At 36.4% G+C, this 23697-nt stretch overlaps 1 protein-coding gene across 1 annotated transcript in view; it reads left to right on the forward strand.

Moving 5' to 3' along the window:
- COL4A3 (collagen type IV alpha 3 chain) overlaps nucleotides 1-23697 on the forward strand; it is a 65764-nt gene that overhangs the window by 21079 nt on the left and 20988 nt on the right. The window contains exons 5-28 of the mRNA XM_086618613.1: nucleotides 365-409; nucleotides 706-768; nucleotides 1514-1567; nucleotides 2404-2430; nucleotides 3050-3127; nucleotides 4233-4295; nucleotides 4814-4849; nucleotides 4971-5012; nucleotides 6461-6538; nucleotides 7986-8048; nucleotides 8310-8366; nucleotides 10786-10830; nucleotides 12229-12282; nucleotides 12661-12702; nucleotides 14036-14123; nucleotides 15226-15261; nucleotides 15619-15783; nucleotides 16888-16980; nucleotides 17698-17793; nucleotides 18138-18208; nucleotides 19460-19648; nucleotides 20499-20667; nucleotides 21535-21627; nucleotides 23186-23290. Coding sequence (XP_086474739.1) covers nucleotides 365-409; nucleotides 706-768; nucleotides 1514-1567; nucleotides 2404-2430; nucleotides 3050-3127; nucleotides 4233-4295; nucleotides 4814-4849; nucleotides 4971-5012; nucleotides 6461-6538; nucleotides 7986-8048; nucleotides 8310-8366; nucleotides 10786-10830; nucleotides 12229-12282; nucleotides 12661-12702; nucleotides 14036-14123; nucleotides 15226-15261; nucleotides 15619-15783; nucleotides 16888-16980; nucleotides 17698-17793; nucleotides 18138-18208; nucleotides 19460-19648; nucleotides 20499-20667; nucleotides 21535-21627; nucleotides 23186-23290 — 1852 coding nt within the window. The remainder of the gene's footprint in view (nucleotides 1-364; nucleotides 410-705; nucleotides 769-1513; nucleotides 1568-2403; nucleotides 2431-3049; nucleotides 3128-4232; nucleotides 4296-4813; nucleotides 4850-4970; nucleotides 5013-6460; nucleotides 6539-7985; nucleotides 8049-8309; nucleotides 8367-10785; nucleotides 10831-12228; nucleotides 12283-12660; nucleotides 12703-14035; nucleotides 14124-15225; nucleotides 15262-15618; nucleotides 15784-16887; nucleotides 16981-17697; nucleotides 17794-18137; nucleotides 18209-19459; nucleotides 19649-20498; nucleotides 20668-21534; nucleotides 21628-23185; nucleotides 23291-23697) is intronic.

The raw sequence follows: 23697 nt of genomic DNA on the forward strand, positions 1-23697 counted from the left end.
TAAAATCTATGACACAGTATGCACATGCATTATTTATTTTTCAGAACTTTTGTCTTTTTTGCCGCACCTTATGTACAAGGTTCATACTGTATGTATTTGGTATTGGAGTGTGCTATAAAAAAGTCAGACTAGAATTCCATGAAGAGTTGTTCTAGGGTGTTTTCTGTGGGCAAAACCAGTCAATGTTAACAGGACGTAAGCTACCATTGTACTTGGTTCACAGTCAGAAGGGTTAAGGAAATAATGGTATTTTGATAGAATCATACTTGCATTCGTTCTTTTTCTGAATGTGATCAAAAGAAAAACTGCATCATGAGCTTTTCTTAATATTTGTAATATTATTCCTCTGTTTTTATATAATTAGGGAGTCCCAGGAATACCTGGATTTTCAGGTCCCCCTGGCCTTCCAGTAAGTAAAAAAGAAACTGATTTAACCATTTCTCTCTTGCTACAGTCTTCAGTACACAATTATCCTCAGCCCAATGTGCTCGCTCTGGTCTGAACATCAGAATTGTCTCTGTCAATTAGCCTAGAGATAAAAATCTTAGCATCAGCAGTTCTTACTCATTGTAATGATTTAAGAACACATTGTAATCTGTCAAGTCTTGTGAAACACTGCTCCAACATAAACTCTTTTCAGTGTTGCTGTAGGGTAATATGAATGTGCGAAAACAAAGCTTGTGTCAATTTTGCACTTCTCTTTAGGGTGAACCAGGAACTGTTGGTCCTCCTGGGAGCGCGGGTGTTCCAGGATGCAATGGCACAAAGGTACAAACCAAGCTCAGTGTCATGGAGTTTGTGTTTGGCTATCCTTAGGAATGGCCAAAAAGCATTCTGAATTTTTCTCCTGATATACAACAACTTTGATTTGTTTTGGTTTGTGACTTTATCAACTAGGAAAAATTTGAATCATGAAACCAGAGGAAGGAAAAGTGCTGCCTTTTTGTGTAAGATAGATAGTTAAATAATACATGTTGATGGCCTTTGCTAAAAAGTTAAAAATAATGTTTGATATTTTGACAGATAAAAACTTTTTTCATTAAATGCCGAAGAACTAGTTTTGTCCAACCTGTCCTTCTGTTGAAATGGGTTATAGAAGAGATAGTTAATTAATTTTATTTCACCAGTATCTAGCTTATAGTTGGCAATTCATAAGTCCTGAAAGCAGTTAAAAGAAAAAGCTTAATGTTAAGTTACAGATTTACTAGTTTTTCTTTGCTCTATGAGCAAACGCTTCCATCATTCTGAAAGAGGGAGTCAGAGGAATGCCTACTATAGAAAAATCGTGTGTTTCTAGAGAAACAGTGAACTGATTTCACATAGCTAATAAAGCCTAGTGTCTGGGATAGAAGTCAACTCCATACAGTCAGGCTGTGCCCCTTCTAGCAAATACGGTGGTAACGCAACTCAATTTTAGCATGATAACATAAAATTCTTTTGTATTCACATTTGCTAAAATCAGACCAAGTAATAAACAATAATATGCATTAACAGCCACTCCTACTACTTTCAGGGCGATCGAGGTTTTCCAGGTCCTCCAGGTAGAAGAGGAGCTCCAGGTGTTCCAGTAGGTGTCTGTGAAATTCATGATTGTGTGCATTTCTACCACATAAAGCCATTCACTGAAGGAGCGTAAAGCCTCACATTAGCTGGTATTAACAACAGTTGAAAGATATAGGTATCCCCATTTTATTAATACGAAAACTATGTGGTAGAGAAACCAAAGTTTAAATTAATGCTTTATTGGCTGCATGTTGGGCCTCAACTTCTTAGTTAACAGGTGCATGCAAATTCATTGACTGGTGTTATTAGCTATTTAGTTTTTCAATGGACATTCATGAAAATTTACCGCTCATATCTCTAAAGGTGTCCAATGTATATTTAATAGATTGCAGTTTCAGTTTATGCCTAAATATCGTTGAGGATACGGCCTGATTAAGTCAACAAGAACCAGGAATTAAACCCAGAACTTCTCATTCTGGCTGCATTGCTTTAGCCCTAGGATTTGTGTTCTCTGTGTAAAAATGTGCTTTTAAAAGAAACTTCTAAACAAATGGAAAAGGAATGCTGTCTGTCAATTTCCAGTGGCTTCAAATCTAGTAACTTCTACACGTGATCTTTACTAGCTCTCCTGTTTTTATTTATTTATTTATAAAGGTCAGGCTTCAAAACTGTTCTGCCTTCACGTGTAGAGTTGTAACTGTGAGACTGGACTATTTTTTAACAATATACCCTTCTGAAATTGAAGTCTGGCACAGTTAACATGTACCTGACTACACACTATGTCTATGAAAATAAATCACTTCCAAGAGCACTGAACTTAGAGAATATTTAGAATGGGTCTTTTCACCATTGTCTCTTTTTACTTTTCTATTTTAATAGTATGATTGTTCTTCTCCCTAGGGTTTTGCTGGCATCAAAGGAGAGAAGGTCCATTATTTACACCATATTACATGAAATATTTATTGGTGATCAACAGTTTGTGTGTATGTTCCCTGCTGGGAAAGTTCTTTACGGCTCCGTTCGTGGCAAAGAGAAGATTGATTTTCCAGAAGAAGCAACCGCAAACTTTGGTGCTTCGCCTGTACTAGTTCCATTCACCCTTGGTTACAAAACAGTATTTAGTTTTTTTTTTTTCCTTTTAACTACTGTTATTGCATGTAAGGAATTTAACCCTTTCAAGCACACAAATAACTAAGCCCCACCTTCAAACAGCTTATGAATTCATACGGAAATCTGCAGATGCACTAGAGAGTATTTTAAAGGGATAAAAAGTACTAAAAATAAATTGAAGGTTGGGACTCTGGGTAAGTAACATAGGTATGTCTGAAATGAAGATAGCTCCTAACAAAGAACCGGAATGCCTGAAAAAAGTATATTCTGTTCAACAAAATCTTTTTTAAAGGTAGAACGATCCCCCATGGACAGTTGCCATCATTGTGCAATTCTGATGTTGCTTATTTCCCTACAAAACTGTATTAGAAGATTTGTTCCACTACAGAGTTCTACAGCCTAACTTCTTATCTTCCTTTTTTATCTAATTGTCCAGGGCTACCCTGCTGATGGATATAACCAAGGATATGGTGAAAAAGGTGATCCTGGAGTGCCAGGAATGCCTGGACTTCAGGTAATTCAGAATTAATTCAGAATGTGTGAACGAGAGAGAGAGCTAGATATTTTATATATATATATATATATATATATATAAAAACATTTTAATATGTATATATAATGTAATGTATGTAATTTTATATATATATAATTTTGATGTATTATACATTTTATATAGATATAGTAATTTTTACAATTATGTCACTGATTTCTAAACCGAAAAATATTTCTGTCTTTAAAAAATTATTAACTTTATAAAATCTGATTAATACAATGTATTAAAAGTCTTTCTTCTGACTTTACGAAACAGAGTACACTAAGAGAAGAGTAATTAATTTTGCCAACAGAACCAATACTGTCCATAATGTGTTAGTAAAGTGAGATAGGGAAGTCAGGTTGCAGAAAAACAACAATACTTTAGAAATGGAGAAAAACTGGTCATAGATTTAGGGGTTTACCCCTATATATAGAATAGAATAGAATAGAATAGAATAGAATAGAATAGAATAGAATAGAATAGAATAGTTCAGTTATAAGGGACCTACAATGACTATCTCGTTCAACTGCAAAAATTCCCCATGGAGTAGGATTGAACAGATTAGACCAGCTTAACTTTCAGAGTACTGACAAAGGACAATATGATCCATATTTTAAAAATGGAGTTTAATAGGAGATGGCAGAGTAGACGTTTCTTTTGGCTGTTAACAATAAATGGAGGACATGAAATGAAAAGGAAAATTAACATTTTTGATTTTCCATGTCTTTGAAAATGAGGATTTAAAGTATTGCATTTATTGCGTAGCATATTCGAAAGATTAAAGGCTTATTAGGGCTAGCAGTAGGACTATATGGATTATGAGAATGTCCACAGATAAACATGACATACATCCTCACTTGAGTAGTTTAGTTTTAGAACAGATAAGTTTTCTCATGTTTCAAAACATATACTGACTAATGAAGCAATCAGGAGGCATTATACTTCTTTGTTATCCTGAGACATGGAAAGGAAATCCAGAGGCAGTGCTTTTCCTCGGTTTGTTATTCAGTTCATTGAACTTAGCATTGTGGTTGGCTCATCATCTTGGCAGGAGATTTATTCCTGGGTTTTTTTAAATATGCAGGGTGCCCAGGGTCCTCAAGGATATCCTGGGGAACTTGGACCACAGGGCCTTCCGGGAGCTTCAGTGAGTATGAATTTAGGTCTCACTTTTTACTTTAGCCTTTGATTTTCCTAGAAACCTATGGAATTTTACACAAATACAAGTACCTGACTCTCCCAGCACTTGTTTGACGTCTAGAGACGTGTATGTGAAATCCGTATCCTCCTGCACTCATCTGATTTTTTTTACATTTTTTCAAAATTATTTTTATACATGATAATGTCCATGTTTTCAGAAGCATCCTTGTCCGTGTAGGCATAAATTTTAATTTTCAAATAATAACCCATAAATTCACTTTAAATATTAATATGTGTAACAGTAAGAGAGATGTATATTTTGCAACTAGACTATACTTCTACTATATTTTGCAACTAGACTAGACATTCTTCACCCACCAACAACTAATTGCAGTTGTAAAGGTGGAAGAAAGAATAAAAGTAATTATATGATTCACGTGAAAATTGGGTACTTCAAAACACCTGTATTGGTGCTGAAGATTGTAATTTTTTATATTAAATAAATTTTTTTTTCCTTTTTTGTAGGGCATGCCAGGGAAAGCAGGACCTCCTGGACCTAAGGTAGTCTCAGATTGGTAATAAAACTGAAAACTTCCTATTATGTGTAACATCAATTAACTCAATTTATAGATGTTTTTAAAATAAAAATAAAAATTTAAAAAAATGGGATTTTTTTTTACAGGGTCTTATGGGACTGAAAGTAATAGGAACCAAAGGAAGAAAGGTAATTGTAAAAAATGCTTAAAACATTTTTTAAGTTTTGTTTCTGTTTTCTGCTTTTTCTGATACACTATGGTGAAATGTTTGAGAAAGTAAGTACTGTGAAATAAAATTTCTCAGTATATATCTGGAAGTGTTTAATTGGAAAATGGAAACATGGCAATTAATATCTAAGGGCAAACTTTTCACATAAAAGCCAAATTATATAAACTTCCTGACAGAAGAGTAGAAACCTAAGAGGAACCAGTAGTTAATATTTACTAACATATAGCATTAAATTCATTCATATATCATTTGCACAGTGTTCCTGAATAGTTATCTAAGCATATAAACATTGGTAAATATATAGCGTCTGTAGACTTAAAACTACTTATGGCCAACATCTTTTTGGTGTCAGCCTTTATGATGCTAGAGAACCTCCCAGATTTTGAATAAAAATTGAATGACTTGTCGTCCATGTTCTTACTTTATATCCTATATAATTGACATTAAGTTAGAAATTGCTACGGATACATATATTGTCTCTCAGAGCCTCAGCCTGCAGTTGGAGGACCAGTGTAGTCAGTCTGAAAGTCCTTATGGGATCTATTCAAGAGCTTGGGGCATCTCACAGTTATTCTAACTGACCTGCACAGATTCAGCTGTTGACTGAAACAGCATTATCTGATGGTGGGATTGTTTTTTACTTTGTAATCACTACCTAGAATGTGCTAGAAGTTTCCTGGGAAAACTTCTGTAAATAGAATTGATTATTCATTAGCATTAGCTCAGGTGACCATGGAGCATCTTGCTTCTTTATGAAAGAGTGATTCATTCCTTGCTGTTAACACTGCAAGTGCTCACAAAGGCATTCCACTGGATTAAAATCAGTGGAAAATATGGATGTTGTTTTTCCTAAGCTCCACAGGAAAGAGCACATTTGTAAAAAATCCTTAATGAAAAAGTGTACTGCAATATTAATGTTTTTGGTTAAGGACACATGAAAATTAATTTTATCTGTCAGTGCTATGCTACAGTCATCTCCCTGTAATACACAGGCTGCAGTTTTGAGGATATCACTAAAGCCAGTTCATGTATTTTATTGATTAACTTAATCGAATGGAGACAAAAATGGTAATCAAGGAGATATTTTTTATTTGATGTAGAGTTAAAATGATCATATAACTTTTAAGCAAACAGTATTAAAATTTTAAGCTAATTCTAGATACTTTAACAGAAATCAGCATATGCATTTTTATATTTCTCATCTTGGAGAAGATTGTTATAGTAGTCTTAAGTCTTCCATATGCCTTTCTTATTGGAAGATAAATAGCAAGCAAAGAAACGTTGACTGTATTAATGGCTAGGTGTAATAACAGAAAAGTTTTACAATGTCAAAAGTACAGCAATAGAAATTTAAAACAATTAGAACCCACTGCTTGTAATTGCTCTATTTTTCTCTTTTCTTTCAAGGGTGACACTGGTTTAACTGGACCCCCTGGACCACCAGGAACTGTTATAGTGACATTAAGTGGACCAGACAACATAACGGTAGTAAAATTGTTAACCATCGCATTCAGATAAGCCATCTGACTAGGTTTTACTTTGAGAGGACATTTTCATCTTCATTGTTCAGTACCATTTCTTTTTACCCATCCTAACATTTTTCAGACTTGTTTAGTTAGATACTAAGCTCTTCTTAGAGTGTGTCTGTACAGCCAACTCAGCGCAGGCCTGTGTCTTCACGTGCACATCTGCATAATGCCAGTGGAATGTTAAATGCTTATTAGTAACCCACCTGCTGTGGATCTAAGTACATGAAAAGTAAATCACTTGTAGCTTCACCAAATCAACACGGTTTTTCTGAATGGCAATCAAAGCCACAGCTGTGTTGACCTGTGGGGCCTTGTCACTGAAAATATCAGGACTCTGAGCTAACGGATTTTCACAAAAGCTTGACATGTTCATGTACGTTTCATAGTTTATTTTCTCATTGTTTTTACTGGAACATGAGTAATCATGGAAAGTGTTTGAAAAACAATGAATACTGGAGAAAAGAAATACTCTGATTCAGCTCTCATTTTAAGTATTGCTTTGTGAATTAAAATTCTTGCATTTCCTCCTTATATAGAACTTAAAAAACAATAGTTGATACACAGTTTTAAGTCTTCACATACTAACAGAACAAGTCTTCAGCCTGTTCTTGACTCTGTTTTCTTTAATTTGCATCTAATCCATGGAGTTATTAAAACTCCTTCTCCATTATGTGCTAAAATAAAAAGAGAATTTTGCATCAAAACTGTTTTGAGGAGTGAAAATAGAGATGCAGAAGCAAGGTTCAGCTTTTAGGCACAGCAGCTCTTCCCTGTTTAAATCAAATATGGACCACCTGGAGCACTTCCCAGTCACAGCTGTCGGAGTTTATCATGGAGGAATGGTGATTTTTCAGAGACATTAAGCATTAAGTCTTAAAAACCCTTCAAAACTCTTTACATAAATAGTTTGGAGCATGGGTCTAACCAGGTAATAATTCGACAATCTATAAACTTTAGCTTTACAATGGCCTTAGGATGTGGCCCAATACATAATAGTGCTACACAGTGGGTGACCTAAACTTGAGCCCACAGAGGCAAGGATCACGTGGGCAGCTGCTGCCTTTATGTATTGGAGGTAACTGTAGCTCCAGTGAAGCAATTGAGGTTTATTTGTTTTTTTGTTTGCTATTTGTTGCCATTTCTGGGGATATTTATTCCCCTTGCATGTAATCACAGGTCAGTCGTTGTGAACTTGCTCTATTCAGAAATACATGCAGAGCTAGTTTTTTTTTCCGATATTATAAACTTAGGCAGGAGGGCTGATAGGAAGTTTCTGTTTCTTAATCATTTAAGTAGAACCATCTCTGCTAAAAGAAGATTGCTGGTTTGTAAAACTTGAGTGTTATAGTAAGCACAGAAAAATCCAACAAACCATATTAAATTTTGATTTTTCTGTGTAATAGGACTTGAAAGGAGAGAAGGGAGAAAAAGGATCAAGAGGACTTCCAGGGCCAATGGGGTTTACAGTAAGTGACAAGAAGTGAATCCCTAAAATCCAGATGTTCAGGCAGCATTACCTAGTAAATGCTGCTTTTCAGAGTCCAGTATTTACACTACTTATTCCAGCCTTTAATAAATAGGACTAATGAATAGAACATCTATTAATATTATTCTATCTGTACTTTATTTTTATGTTTTTTTAAAAGTAACAAAATTATAAAAGATATATTTAATTTAGAATATTTGAGTCTCTCAATATGTGTACCTTGAGGGTGGTTTTGTTACAGGGGCCAGTTGGTGATTCTCAAAGTGAAAAAGGTGACCGAGGAGAACCTGGAGCACAGGTATGAGTAAACAATTGAATACGTACACGTTAGTCTTTTCTGAAAAGCAGTTTTGCACTAGTGTTTCTCTCCAGTTCTTGTTTCAATGCCACTCAGAGCAAATTTTCTTAGATTCAAAAGCTTTTTCATCCAGTAAACCAGATTAGAGAGCTGAAAGTCAAATGACTGTTCTTATAGGCTCACATACCATGAGTACATGAAGTAAAGGTCAGTATGGTGGATGCACTTCTGTTTGTTTGCTGTACAGGTTCTACTGTTGAAACTTAGTAAACAAAAGTGCTCCTCTGAACATGTACTGGCTTTATAGTGCCAATGTATATGTAGAAGAGAATTAAAAATGTTGGGTTTACTTAAGGCAGCAGACTTCAATTAGTATGCTCAACCAGCAGGTATGTGGAGACATGAAGAAAATTGTCATGAGAGTTATTCTTTTAACAGGATAATATGATAAAAAAGTGTTTATTTTAAAAAGCATGCACCTTAAAGTATAATATACTTGAGTATATCTACATTTTGAAGACAATTAAATAGAAAGTGACCTCTTTGCATTCATATAGCTTTCAAACTTTCAGATAAAAACTAATCAATGAAAGGCGCAGGTTCTTAGTAACTAAAACTGTATGAATTAATTAATTATGGTTTATCAATACGTAATCGGGGAGAACCCTAAAATATCCAAATAAATCAAAATGTTTGGTGGTGTTTTCTGAACAAAACATCTTGATTCCAAATACAGAGAATTAAGAAAATTAATATTTAAGAAAAATAATTTTCAAATGAAATATTCTATTCAGTCCAAACATATATATTTTGAAACTTTTTCCATAGTTCTGGTGGTTGCAATAAATTTTCTTCCACAAAGAGAGGGAGCAAAACAAGACCAGTAGTTCCTGTAGATTTCTTTTTCTTCAGTTGTGTAATGCTCTAACAATGATGATGCTATAGAGCAACTTGATTGTTATTTTTACTATTCCTATACATTATGAACATTTTAATTTCTATTTGAGTTACTGGTATTAAGTACTAAAAGTTCTTACTATCCAACATCTGTTATTCTTCCTCTATCTTTTGTGTTTCTTCCATATTACGTCTTCTGTTTTCAAAAGCCCTGTCCTGTCATGCAGTGTTTTTTAGAACTCTTCTTAGTTGACCTTTCCCTTCCTCCTTTGTGGAGAAAGTGCTAGAGCACCCTTGCTTTTCTGCCTATTGACCCTGAAGAATGCTAAGGAAATACAAATTGTCTTAAGACATTGACTGACTAGCTATTCTAAAATGAAAAAAAATAATTTCCTTTTGCTATTGAAATTACATCAGTGAGCACAAAATATCAAATGGCTGTGGATTTTATGTTCTAGGAAAAAGATATTATTTTGTGCGAGTTTTGAGCCTGTGGTGACATCTTTCCAGCTCCCATTCTTCTCTTCCAGAGTATTATCTTTGGTTAAGTTCTGACATCTTTTAAGTTTTTCTGCTTTGTTCTGATTCTTACATCGTAACTCATGGTCTGATTATATTTTTCAAAATTATTCTAAGTTTCATTGATGTATTCAGTGCAAAAGAAATTTCTAGAATGTACTTTCTCCTGTGTTGTTTTGAGCTCATAATCTTCCACCCTGCTTTTATCTTATCGCTACCTTGGATTTTAATGAACGGGTTTTTCCTCATTTCTGCCTGCAAGGTGGCAAGCAAGGTATCCATATTCAGAATTATGTTTTCATTTCCTTCTGCTTCTCTCCGTATTTATTTCCCATTCTCTCCCTTCCCTTTGTCTTATTTTGTTGTTGTTGTTGTTAGGAATTGCTTAACATGTATTGTTGCCACACTGGATACCAGGACCCCAGTGGAAGGCTGTCTAAAGTGCTGTGCAGTGTAGAAAACATCAGATACCTCTGGCACGCTGCTTCCTTCTGTTTTCATTTTTCCATCTACTGCCCTACTTCCAATACCTTTGAAGTGCACACTGTTCTTTTTCATTAAATAGTTTCTCTTCAAGTCGTCTCTTAACCCCATTCCTTGTAAAAGTTTCCCTTCAGTATCTTTCCATGCTCACCATTAGAAGGGTTGTGAGCTGCTGTATTGTTATATCATTTGTCTGTCTTCTGCAAGGACCTGATTTTGCACCAAGCTATCTGCACTTGCCTAGCACTTTGTGCTGATGCAGTGTCTGCCTCAACTAATCTGCCACAGAAGGATCAATGTCCAGGGAATATCTTACTCCCTGTTTTGTAGAGTTTTATGAACATTGGTTATGATTACAAATAATGAACATTTTACAAATAACCTTGAAGACTTTCAAAATTTATGAAGGCTTAAAATATAATTATATGAACAGCATTTAGTTATTATGCTCTTTGAATGCAATGACCCTCTTTTGATGTTCTTATTTTTTTATTTTAATTTTATGTTTTTTTCTTTGAAGGGTAAACCTGGAAAAGAAGGTGCTCCAGGTCCACCTGGCTTACCGGTAATGAAGGAAGCCTTCTAAACGTTTTCTAAGTAACAGTCATCTGTTCGTCATGGTCATATCTTCCTCTGACAGCTTTTTTTCCCATTGCAGAATGTATTTGAAAATATTGATTTGCATACACTGTGAAACATTTGATTTCACAGCTGACCTTGGGACATTCCGTGTCCTCATAGATTTATGCAGGAGACAGAGGCTCAGTTCACAGATGTGGTCTCTTCTGTGTAAAAATAAAGACCTGTTGCTTGCGGCTGACTATGTAATGAGTTTGAGGCATGTCCAAGTTATTCAAAATTAATTCCACTGAGTTAAATTCTGGTTAGCCATATTGAATTTTTTGCTAAAGAGTTATACATTCACTTCAGCATAAATCAAGAAGTGAAATGGATAATTTTTCATCACTAGAATCAAAGACATTCTTTTACAAGGAAGAGTTATTGTCAAGGTCACAGCTGCCTTGGCCTGATACAAGATGACTGATAGATATTAAAACTGTCATCTTGTCATCATATAATTCTTAAAATATGCCATTTTATAACCAAAATGATCTCGTTTGTGTACTAATCTAAAATTTGTCAAAGGTATTTGGAATACTGTATTCAATTGGTTAAGTATAAATTCTTTTATATTTACTTCAGTTCCACTTTAAAACGTCATTAGGGTCACAGTGACCTTACAGATATTTAGCCGGTTTCACGTATATCTTACTAAAACATAATTTCGTCATGCCAAAATGACCTTCGTCGACAGTCTAAACGCATTCCAGTCTGACAAAGAACGTGGAATAACAGACCGCAAAGCCCAACTGCTTCAGCTAACAGAAAGAAAACTTTCTGTCACGATAAAAGCACGTCTTTGCTCTGTTCCCATTTCAACTTTACTAACTAGCAGTACATTCAAATGCGTAAGCCTCTGAGAATTCCCTCTTACTTGCATGTATACACTTACAGAAAGCCTTATCAGCAGTGTGCGCTATTTTCCCTTCTGGTCTTGCTGACACCTCTTGAGATCAGCACCATCACGCAGACTGACCAAGTTCTGGGAGATGGAGTTGCTGAATGTAAGAGTTTCACATTGTGTTCGGTTTCTCCCCTTTCAGAAATAGTAATTCGCAGAGGGAGAGCAAACCAGAGCCTCCTAAACTTGTTCTATCCAGAATGACTCCACCTTGGTATTGGTGGAGTGTGTCATTATAAAGGCAGATTGGGATAAGAGACCAGCGGTATTTCCCACAGACATGGAACTGTACCCCAAACTGAGTCTCTGAGATTTCCTCCCCTAAGCAAGTCACATTCACCTTGCCAGCACAAGGAAAGATTAAAGCTTTCCATTTTAGATCTTAACTGATGACAGTGCTAAAAGATTAACTCTCATGAAATTGTGTATTGTTGCCTGCAGGGACAAAATGGTGAACAGGGCAAACCAGGACTGGCTGGCAGGCAAGGAGCTAAGGTACTGTCTAGTAGTTTTTTTGTTGCTTTTAAAGATGAGGATAAGGTATGTTTTGGGGTTATTATATAATTTTATTTATCACTGTGTATACAATGTTTTACTTTACCTAAAAGATAACAAGTAATGATATCATGGAATAGGGAATGGATCAGCTGAAATAGATCACGTGTTTGAACTGGTGTCTGTCTATGTCTGCTGATGTGTTCCTGTAGCTTTTGGTGCATGTGACTGAATAGTTGTGTAAGGAACAGAGACAGAGGTGGTGAAGGACTGATCAGGAGCAGAAGTTCTTTAATGTACTGAAGTAACAGTGGGTACCAAATGTCATACCATGTGTTGTTGTTTAATAAACAAACTCTTCTCTGTCCTCTGATGAAGGGGATGAAAGGAAACACTGGTCCACCTGGAGCTCGTGGTCGAGTAAGTGTAAATTATCTTCATCATATCATTTTTCTAAACCATTAGGATAAGAATATGCCAGACTGACTGTATAAGGCAATAATGGATGTCCCATGGTGCTCTAATTGAGGTATGACTTTCTCAAAGCACTAATGTTGCTGGGAGTCTCACAGAGATGGCATCTTCCGTCATGTAGAGCTAGATGCATGATTGGGGCCTGGTTAGACCTCACTCAGTTCCGGCAATTTTGGCAGGAGATTGAACTGTCACAGAACAGTTAGAAAAATTCACAGGATTTAGTTTTTAAACCAATCTCTAATCAGTTCCAAAACAGGTGGGGTTAATTTTAAAATCCTAAACCAACTTTTTAAAGAAAACAAGAGATGTTATGAGTACAATTTCTGTCTAGTCATGCTGTCTTGCTAGTGGCTTTCTTAAAGGCCCCATGTGCACCTAATGGAAATTTTCTGCCCAGTTGTTCAAAAGAAATAACTTTGTAAAAAAGCTAAATCATTTGTGATACTAATAGAGTACTAAAAAAACCCACACTACTTTTCAAAAAATCAATAGGAGAAAAGTAAAAATTTTGAATTTAATTTTAAGTAATTTTTTATTTCTTTTTAAATTGGTGCATTAGTAGTCCATTTAAATTTCACTGTGATATTTATATATTAAGGCACAATACTTATTGTAATACTGATTTGCTAGTAACAGTGCCCAAACAAAATAATCCAGAGAGAACAAAAATTCGTAATTATAAAAAAAAAATAGTTACAGCAAATTGCATTTTGATTTTGCCTGTCATTTGTAGAAACTTTGAAGCATCATAATATTAAACCTTAATAAATTAAGTATTCATTTTTATAGGAATGGCATTTTAATGCACATGTGATTTAAGTAGTTGATTTTTGTCTGTTTTCATATTTGATTATTTAAAAGAGTAGTCCAGATATAGCTGATGCTGCTCTGAGCCAATAGGATAGACTAAGGGATTCCTTGATGTTTCTTTTGAACATATTTTCTATTTCATGCTACCATAACATTCATGATTGGATCTCCAACTTACACCTTACCTGTATAATTGCATCTGCAGGCAGAGGAGTTCTCTGGGAGTTGAGGAATTGGGCTGAAGTCCCAGCCCCATCTATTGTACAGGTCTCTTGGCATTATCTGTGTATAACAATTATGATTTCATTTCTGGCTGCTAGTAATTACCATGTGATTAGAAAAGTCTCATGGTGTCACAACACCAAAATTATGAATGAGATCATAACATTGTTCTAACCAGATGTTCAATATGAGGCACTGTGCTTCTCTCTTCATTCTTACTATTCTTTCTTTTCTTTCTCTTAAGACAGAGTATTATGATTATGTAGTTGGTGAAAAAGGAGATGAAGGACCTCCTGGGCCTCCAGGACCAAAAGGTCAACGTGGCATGCCCGGTGAGTGGGACATCAAAACTAGAATCTTTTAGCAAGAGCTATCCACTCAAAGAGCTTGTTGCAGGCTAAGTTTTTGAGCACAGCAACCTGCTTCTGCCTTTGCAAGAGTGTTTCCAAATTACTCCCATCAAGTTGCAGAATTGAAATTATCCTGAGACTTTGATTTATGGACATATTTACTTTTAAAAATAATGAAGCTGGCATACTTCTTTGCACTGATAACATTGAATGGAGCACCAAAGCTCTCTGACATCCTGTCTCGTGACCTAAGTGGGCTACTGCATCAGCATATTATTTATATATGCCATAAACAAACTATCAGGGCTGTAGGTCTCTTGTTAAATGTCATGCACTTTTTTCCCTCTTTTTTTTTTTTTTTTTGAGTAGCTTTCATAGTTAGTCTTATGCCATTTTTATTGCCTATTATTCCAAAATTATAAAGATCTGCAAGTTTTTATTTTGTTTATTTTGGCTATGCTGTAAAATTAAAATGTACTGATTTATGATTTGGGCTGTCTCACAATATAACAAGGACATCTGGGCTGAACACTGAGGCAGCATCTTGCTGGATGAGCATGAGGTGTAGCCTACAAGTCCTTGCCTTCTGTGTTTTGGTATTCTAGCTTTACGAGTATTTATGTATCCAAGTGATTGTATTGCATTCAGTGTCTACTCTTTGTTTTTATAAACCTACTTACTTACTTCCAAAGGATGGCAACAGGAATGTTGAGCCTTGCAAAGGTATTAATGCATTGTTAAGAGGTGGTGTATTTACTAGAGCAAATAGTAGTAGCAAAAAGAAGCAAGTTTGCAGGCCTGTAAGTCATTCTCAAGTTATTAAGTGCATCCCCACCTAAGATAAATGTGACAGATCCTATTCCTACATGTTGTAAACATACATATTTTGCCAGATTTCAATGAGAATTGTCAGTATGCAACAGTTGCATAAGTAGTAGATGTCTACTCAGGCAAAACTGAACTCTTAAAAAATAAAATAAGCTTAAAATGCAGAAGCCCAAAGTTTGCAGTCAATATTAATGAGTAGTGACTTTGCAGAGTATACAGTGGTTTCACTCAAGTTCTAAATACATTGCTTTTGCAGGGCCACAGGGTCCTCCCGGAGATTTTGGTAGACCAGGTACGTGTAATGGTCCAGTATCAACAATAAAATACATTTGTTCTCCCTGCCCATTATATTGAATCATCTTAGTGGAATCTTAACTTAAGATGACTTTAAACATATCTCTAAGTGATAAAGAATCACTAAATTGTCACCCAGAAGCTTTGATGGGCCAAGTATTTACAGAATACTTGTTAAAGATCATTTTTAAATGTCTTTACATTGTCATTGTGATTATTCACTATATTACAAGATAAAAAATATTTGTGGGGTGAACTCAGTATGTTTTGTCTCTCACTTATCCTATTGAGTACTTACTTTACTTTGAAATTCCATTTCTTAACTTAATTTTTGTATTTTTTCCTCTTTGATTAGGTGTGTCAAGACCTGGTCTGAGAGGTCCCCCAGGGTTTCCTGGGCCGAAAGGAACAAAAGGAGAGAAAGGACAAACTGGCTTGTGTATTGTAGGCCCTCCAGGACTACCTGGTATTACTGGCAGACCTGGTTCTGTTGGATTACCAGGTCCTCCAGGAGAACCAGGTGACATTTCAGTATCATTATATATATAATGAACAAGAACAAATCCAGAGTCATCTCAATGTCTAATGTGTAAGGTTATATAAATACATATATACAAAGTATATTTTGAGTAATATGGCTGAACAGAATTTCTCTTTGGAAATTTTCTTTTAGTATATTCATGAAGTGAAGTTCTGTGCTCCATTGCTAATGAGGTTCCATGGAGAAGATACAATGACTTCCCAGTATAAAGATTTCTCACCTTGTTGTATAAGTGTGACTATAAAAATCTGGTACATAAAACCAGGAAAGACTAATGAGAGAGAATCTATTCTTAAAATTAATTCTTCCAAAAGTTGTAGTAAATCTGTAAAACTAAATTCAGAAGGGACAAATCTGAAAGCTAAATAAATCACTTGCATGTCTGCAGAGGTCTTAGTGGGCCTTAGAGCAGGTTTGGAGTTCTGGCAGCATGAAAATAAAGCAGTAGCAGTTTATAAAACTTCTAGGAAATGTACTAACTAGGAGTACCAACAGCATCATATTTCTTTTATATGTGCTATGGCCAAAACAAATTTTCCTGAACCAATACCAATGTAGTGCTTCTCTTTTCTCTCTATTTGAAAAATATATCTATCCCTCAAATATATTACCTTAGGAAGAGCTCAATACACATTCTGTTTTTCCACAGTAATAGTAAATACACCAGAATAATTCTATCAAATACACATAAGCAGCATTCATAATTTAAGATTAAAAGAAAAGTTTCCTTTCCATTTCTGGTAAACAAAAGAATTATCTTTCTGTTGATTCAAATAAAAAAGAAATACTTTCCTCAGAAGAGACTATGCTTTTTTAAAGGCTAGACAGACAGATTCAACAGTCTGCTGAGATTTACTTTGGCATTACCATATTTATCCTCAAGTACTTCATTACAGGTGTTTTGGATTTGTCCAGGTAGTTCTCTCTCTTAAATGAATCACAGAATATCTGAAGTAGGAAGGGACCCATAAGGATCAGAATACTGCCTCCAGCTCAACCCTGCAACTTTTTTCTCTCTTAGCAAATAGAAAATTATCTGAATAATCTGATGATATAATGGCATCATGCTCATTTCGTTAACAGGTAAAGTAACATTTAGAACAGGCCCACCAGGACTTCCTGGAGAGCCAGGGTATACAGGACCTCCAGGACCTCCAGGAGATATGGGCATGAAAGGTCAGTTTCAGAAAACTATCACTCAGAAGTAGATTGTACAATCCAGTAATCTTCATGGATCTTCATGAAATGTTGAATGTAATTTACCTCTTAAGCCATTTGATGAGTTCAGAGACTTAAGAAAATTCATTAGGGACAGCAAGGTGTCTTCCTCCCCTTACCGTAAACAGCAGCTAAAAGAGCAGTGCATGTGCCAGTGCTGCACGCCAGTTGTACAGCACTGCAGCCAAGGTGTAGTTCTTCACTAGGACAAACAATTATTACAGGCTGGTAGAATTTCATATTCTCCTGTTGTTACGTTCAACCCTAACAGTTGTTCTCTGAGAGAAGGTTTCTTCTGCAGATGTCACCACAGGAGCTGCTGAATCTTTTTGTCACTTGCCAGTCATTAGTCACCCAGGCTGTTATGGAGCCATAATCTATGTCCCTTTCTTCTTTTGAGAGAATTTAGCTTATCAGTAGAGTGACTATATCCAAATGGTTTACTAAAACTAGAGGTAAAAATATCAAGAGATTTCCAGTTAAATGTAATCAGTTCTGATTCACTGTCTAACCACAGGTAGTTTTGTAATGTGTTGGAAAAGATCTTCCAACAAAATTAAGGCTATTCCTACCGTTCTCTGGCCAAAAAGTCGTAGCCATCATTTATAAAAAACTATATAACACATTAGTTAAGCTTGGGAATGTGGAACAACTAATGAATTATTTTCGTTCTAGGTGATGAAGCTTTCGTCTGTACTGATTGCAGCTATATTCTGGGAATACCTGGTCTTCCTGGTTCTCCTGGGCCACATGGCCAAGATGGCATGCCTGGTAAATTATTTTGTTGTTTGTAACAGGATAGTAGGAAATTCCAGTTATTTTGCTTTTGGCATGAGAATAGGGTATGGGCATGTCTGCAGCATGCAGTCCTTGAACTATCCCTAAGGTTGTGATGAGCGTGAGCGCTGTATCTGCTGATATGAGCACAAGCCCTAAAAGAGGTGAAGCCAGAATGCCAATAGGCTTACATGCATCCTGAAGCCAGGTCAGTCTATCATGATGCAGTCAATGTAACAAGCAGAAACATTCAGTGCTGAGTGTGATTATCGGAGCTTGTCAAAATCCATGTCCTTGTTTTCATTTTTCTGTACAAAACATGCTGTTTTCTTTTGCAGGTAGAGAAGGAACAACAGGTCCAAAAGGTTCTCCGGGTTCTCCAGGAGCACCAGGGTTTCCAGGAGTTCAAGTAAGACTTGGGTTTTTCAGTTTATTTGTCAGGTCCTACATGAATTATTTCAGAGAAACCTCATGACTGGTGTTACATGCAGTGTCATACTGGGTGATCTCAACAGTTTTCTTTCTGTAGTAATGAATGTGTCTGCATGGAAGGCCTAGGTAGAGACTGTATTGTGGACATGGCTGACCTAGCTTTACATGAACCTGTTTTGCTCGGTGCAGCAAGAAGTTCAGCCCAGTCAGTGAGGCAGTTAAATACCGTGAGATTAACCTGCACTGTATTTCATGATGGCTAGACTACTGGTTCTGACTGCTATGTGTAGTTTACAGTTAACTTCCGTTCATCTGCATAATTGTATGATCATTGCAGTGACTGTAAAGCATATATAGAATTTTGTGTTCTGTGATCATCATCAGACTTCTTATTTCTCTTGTTTCCAGCATACTCAGGACTTACTAAAGCCCCTGCTGTGCAGAGAAACTTGCTTCTCATAATACCTTATTCAGGGGTGCAAAGGACATTCCCCCTTGGGAAACATTATGAAGAGGGAAATCTGACACCTGCTGACACAGACATACCACTTGGTTGTTCTAACTTTTGTCTGTAGTAGTAATTATTTGTTGGAAATTAGTTGGTGCTGTCCAATTAAAAAAAAAAAAAAAGCCACACAGAAGTATTCATTGTGGTGGTTGCCATACAGATGCAGAATGAAAGAGTCTGCTAACAGGTTTTTCCAGAAGGCTCCCAAGAGTTCATGAGCCCAAGATCATTAGAGCCCAGTGTACTTTCAGCTTTTACTGGTTTTGGCTGGGATGGAGTATCTGCTTTGTACTCTGAGGGGGAAAGAAGGGAGAGAAGTTAACTAACAACAGAGCCAGCGGTGGCTGTTATAGAGTCCCTGGGGAGGTATTCCCATGTGAAGGAGAAATCTCTAATTAGATTTTAAGGTACTTTCTTGTCCTTCTTTTTGTACCACCAAAGCACGAGAGATAGGTAAGAGTCTGATGCATTAAATGATCTTGCATTATTCCTGCTTGTAGTAGAATAAATGAAATGATTATCAGGGCCAAAAGGAGTAAAGGCAGGATAAAAAGGAAAAAAAAAACCCACATCAAAATCCCTGTTCATTGAAGTGTGCCATTACAGTGAATAAAGATGAGAATAAAGAGAACCACTTTCAGTTATTTAATTTAAAAAAGAAAGCATGAAAACAGTTGACATATATCTAGCACTGAAATTCTTTTGATTGCTTTGTTCCAGGGACCTCCAGGTTTTCGAGGAGATCAAGGACATAAAGGATCAAAAGGTGAACCAGGATACGTGTATCCAGAAGGGCCAAAGGGTGAGCGAGGAGATCCAGGAGCCAGGGGAGACAAAGGAAGAAAAGGTTCAAGTGGATTTCTGGGAAAACCTGGCTCTAAAGGATCCAAGGGTTCTAAAGGTGAAGAGGTGGGTATGCACTGTTTGCAATTAATACAGAATTCGTGAAAACCCAAGTCAGTATTTATATCTTGTAAAACAGTCTGTTTTATCTATTCAGATACTTTCACTGAATATCATCTACCTGACTTAGGGGTACTGTGTTCAACTATAGCAACCAATATCCAGAACCAATATGTATGAAAGAATGAGAGTAAATATTCTGATGTAATATGAGAGAGATGAGGCTAGTGTAGATACATGTTGGTGAAAAACCTTGGCAGTCTATTTTGGTGTTAGTTTGGTTGGTTATATTGGAGCATTATCTTTGATTCCTATGATGAGTAAGATTTTTGGGGAAAAAAAAAAAAAAAAGAAAAAGAAAGATTTCCTGACAACTTATAATGCTTAAAGGAAAGAATAATTTAGATAATATTCCCGTTCAGTCTTTAGGAGTTAATCTTCAGTCAGGGCTGAGAGAAACCACAAAAGCTGGGAAGACTGACCATAAAACTAGAATCATTAGGGCTGAGCCCTTTGCTCAGCAGAAACGAAAAGTAACAATTATTGTTGCGTTGCGCTGGCTGAGAAACCATAGAAGTGATTCAGATATAACCCTCTAAACCTGACCCGACTGTTCAGGGAGAATCAGAGCTGAAGGGTTTTTTTGACCAAACCTGTTTTAAAAAGAAAAAAGGTGTACAGTGTAATGCCACAGCAGTTGAAAAATCAAGCTGCTGTATTTTTTTGTATAATTTCACTTTTAATAGCTCTCTGTTTATAACCATTGGTATTAAAATTTATATCAGGCATTTTGTTATGAAAGCTGGTGTGGAAAGCAAGTAATGTTTGATATACACACATATGTAATCATTAATAGGGATTGGCTGGTTCAAAAGGAAACAGAGGACTACCTGGATTGCCTGGCAGTCCTGGTCTTCCTGGAGAGATGGGGCTTCCTGGACTGCCAGGATATGGACCACAAGGAATAAGAGGTTTCAAAGGCTCTAAAGGAATACCTGGTCCACCTGGATTACCTGGAGAAGTTGGTTTGTAACTTCCTATGTTACCATGTACATGTACGATGTTAAAAGAGCACTTGATTTAAATTGCAGAGATAGTTTGAAGTCAAAGACATAATTTATGAAACATAGGAAGTTTTTCTTGGGATGAGATTTCCACAGAATTTTTTCAACTTCAGTCCCATTGCAGATAGTAGTAAAAGTCTTAGGGTCATAAGATAATTGAGGTTGAAAGGCACCCTATGAGGTCCTTAGTCCAAACTCCTGCTCAGAGCAGGGTCAGCTATGAGATCAGACCAAGTTACTCAAGGCTATATCCAGTTGGGCCTTGAAAACCTCCAAGGACCAAGACAGCACATCGTATCTGGGCAAGCTGTTCCAGGGCTTGACTGTCCTCGTCATGAAAGGAAAAAGTCTTTGAATGTGTATCCAGTCATCGTCATTAGTGTGAGCTAATTCATCAAGGGAAAATAGGAAGGACTTATTATTGAGTGCTGAAAACATAGCAATGTATATATTTATAGGCAAGCATAATCTGGAAGAACTCAAAATTGGACGGCAGATACAGTCACTATTTCTTAAAGAGAATACCCATTAAATCTTTATGAAATTTTTCTCGATTGCGTCATCTTCCTGCTGACTTTGTGCTTCCTTTTCTGAGACCACAGTAGACTGCAGGAGGGCTGAGAGGAAGGCTGCAGGTGGGCTTGGTGTCAGTAAAATTCTTCTGCTTTCTGAAGGCTTTTTGAAGTCTGTTGGAGTTTCAGAAATGTGGAAACTGTAGAAGACTGCATTTTTAACCAAGTAGATTGATTATTAATATTTTTAAATGCTTAAGATTACATATCACCAAACTATCAGCCTTTGTAATCTTTGATTATGTATTTGCTGAAGGTCTGAAAGGAGAGACCAGTAGGATAACTCCATTACCTGCGTTGCCAGGACCTCAAGGACCAGATGGTTTACCTGGACCCCCAGGAGTGCCTGGTAGGTACAGCTGCACTAAATACAGTAAAAATCAGAGATAATCTGATTGGAATTTCTCTCCCAGCTCTGATCAGATAAAACTGTTGGATTTCTTTGAAATAATTATAAAAGGATTTCTGTGGTACAGAAACCATGGAATTAGCTGTAGCATTCTCTTTTAAGAAATCTGGAGGAAGTGGATGTGAATATAGAAGGGCCATGTCCATGCTCCTGGAGCGAGTCCGAAGAAGGGCGACTAAACTGGTCAAGGGGCTGGAAAATAAAACTTATGAGGAGCAGCTGAGGGAGTTTGGGCTGTTTAGCCTGGAGAAATGGAGGCTGAGGGGAGACCTGATTACAGCCTACAAATACTTGAGAAGGGATGGTGGGGAGGTGGGGGAAGGGCTCTTTACATTAGTGATGGGTGATAGAACAAGAGGAAATGGGTATAAGCTTAGTCAGGGGAGATTCAGGTTGGATGTTAGGAAGTATTTCTTCTCTGAAAGGGTTGTCAATCACTGGAATAGGCTGCCCAGGGAGGTGGATGAGTCCCCATCCCTGGATGTGTTTAAGAAAAGGGTGGATGATCTACTTAGGGATATGGTTTAATGGGGATTAGGGACGGTTGGACTGGATGATCTCTAAGGTCTTTTCCAACCTAGAAATCTATGAAATCTGTGCTGTGCAGTATGGCAGAGATTCCAAGCAGACCTATGATATATCTTGGTTCCTCCAAGAACCAGGAACATCTGGTGTATACGCCGCAGCTTGTATATCCAGAAAGGTGCCTCTGTCATAATTTTGACAAAAACCTATCCTAAGTTATACTGGGACTGCTGCAACCTTACAAAGAGAAGGAACAAAATCAGGTTAAAGCATTCTTAATCATCTTGAAGCCCTTGGTCCTTCTCATGCTTTGCAGGGGCACAGTCAAAAAAGTAACTCTATTGCTAAGTTTCCTGGTTCCTTTTTGACGTGACTTTTACTAACCAGTGTTCTAAGATATTAAGAATCTGAGTTTCCTTTTTTGTATGGGTTTTGGACTTGGATTCTAGGTGGGATTTTTTTGGTTGCTGGTGTTTTAAATTTTGCAGAATTTTTGAATGTACTAAAGGACAGTAAGTAACATTCAGGCTAACTATAAGGCATCTTTGCTTTGAATTTTTTAGAACAATACTCCTTAAAGCTGCCCTGAATAGCATAGGAAAATTTCTTGGCTACTTTATGGTAGCTTCTGTTCTTGTAGTTGCTTCTGTTCAAAGCCTCACCCCTATAATGCATGTTTGTGTATTCTCAACAAGTAGAAGATTTGTATCTGCATGTAGTTGTTCCTAGAAGTCTGGAATTTGGGCACATTGCATAAAAACTTACGTCACAGACTTATGCCTGCCTTTATACTCTGCCTTTAAAATTAGCATTTTAACTGTGAAGACCTGCTGTGGAGGAGAAATAGTGTCTAAGTTCTAACATAATCTACAGTGGTGTCCTAATTAATAATGATAAACTATAAAACATGTAATCTTAAAAGTTGATGTTCTGTGGTAAGATACATCACAGTTTACTTATTTTCTTTGTATAGGTAGAGTTGGAGCAAGAGGTCAGCCAGGTGATTCAGGACATCCAGGGCCAACAGGTGACACAGGCTTTCCAGGGCTTGGATTTCCTGGAAACCCAGGTCCAAAAGGTAAAAATACTCTTTTTGATCATCATCTTCTTAAAAAAAAAACCAAAACCAAACCTCAAAAAAAATCTACTTTTTTTTTAGTCCACATTAAAGCAATATATATTAAAATATCTATATATGTATAAATATATATAAAAATATATATATAAATATGTATAGATTGCAAGTTTGAAATTTTTTGAAGCATTTCAGAGAATTAAGTACAAAGCTGGCAGTAGGAAAATATTTTTTAAAAGACATTGATGAATCCTGGAATACTGCCAAAACAGGTGCAGCTCATCTAAGTGCCACGCTTACTTCAAATGGATTCTCTTTACCTGGATATGTGTTACAGAGACAGAGCTGTATAAGTGCCAGTACTTTATTTTCACTCAATTTTGGTTATGTACAATGCAATACTTGCTCTA

The sequence above is a fragment of the Tauraco erythrolophus genome, chromosome 11 (assembly GCF_009769465.1).
Source record: "Tauraco erythrolophus isolate bTauEry1 chromosome 11, bTauEry1.pri, whole genome shotgun sequence".
Taxonomy (NCBI): Eukaryota; Metazoa; Chordata; class Aves; order Musophagiformes; family Musophagidae; genus Tauraco; species Tauraco erythrolophus.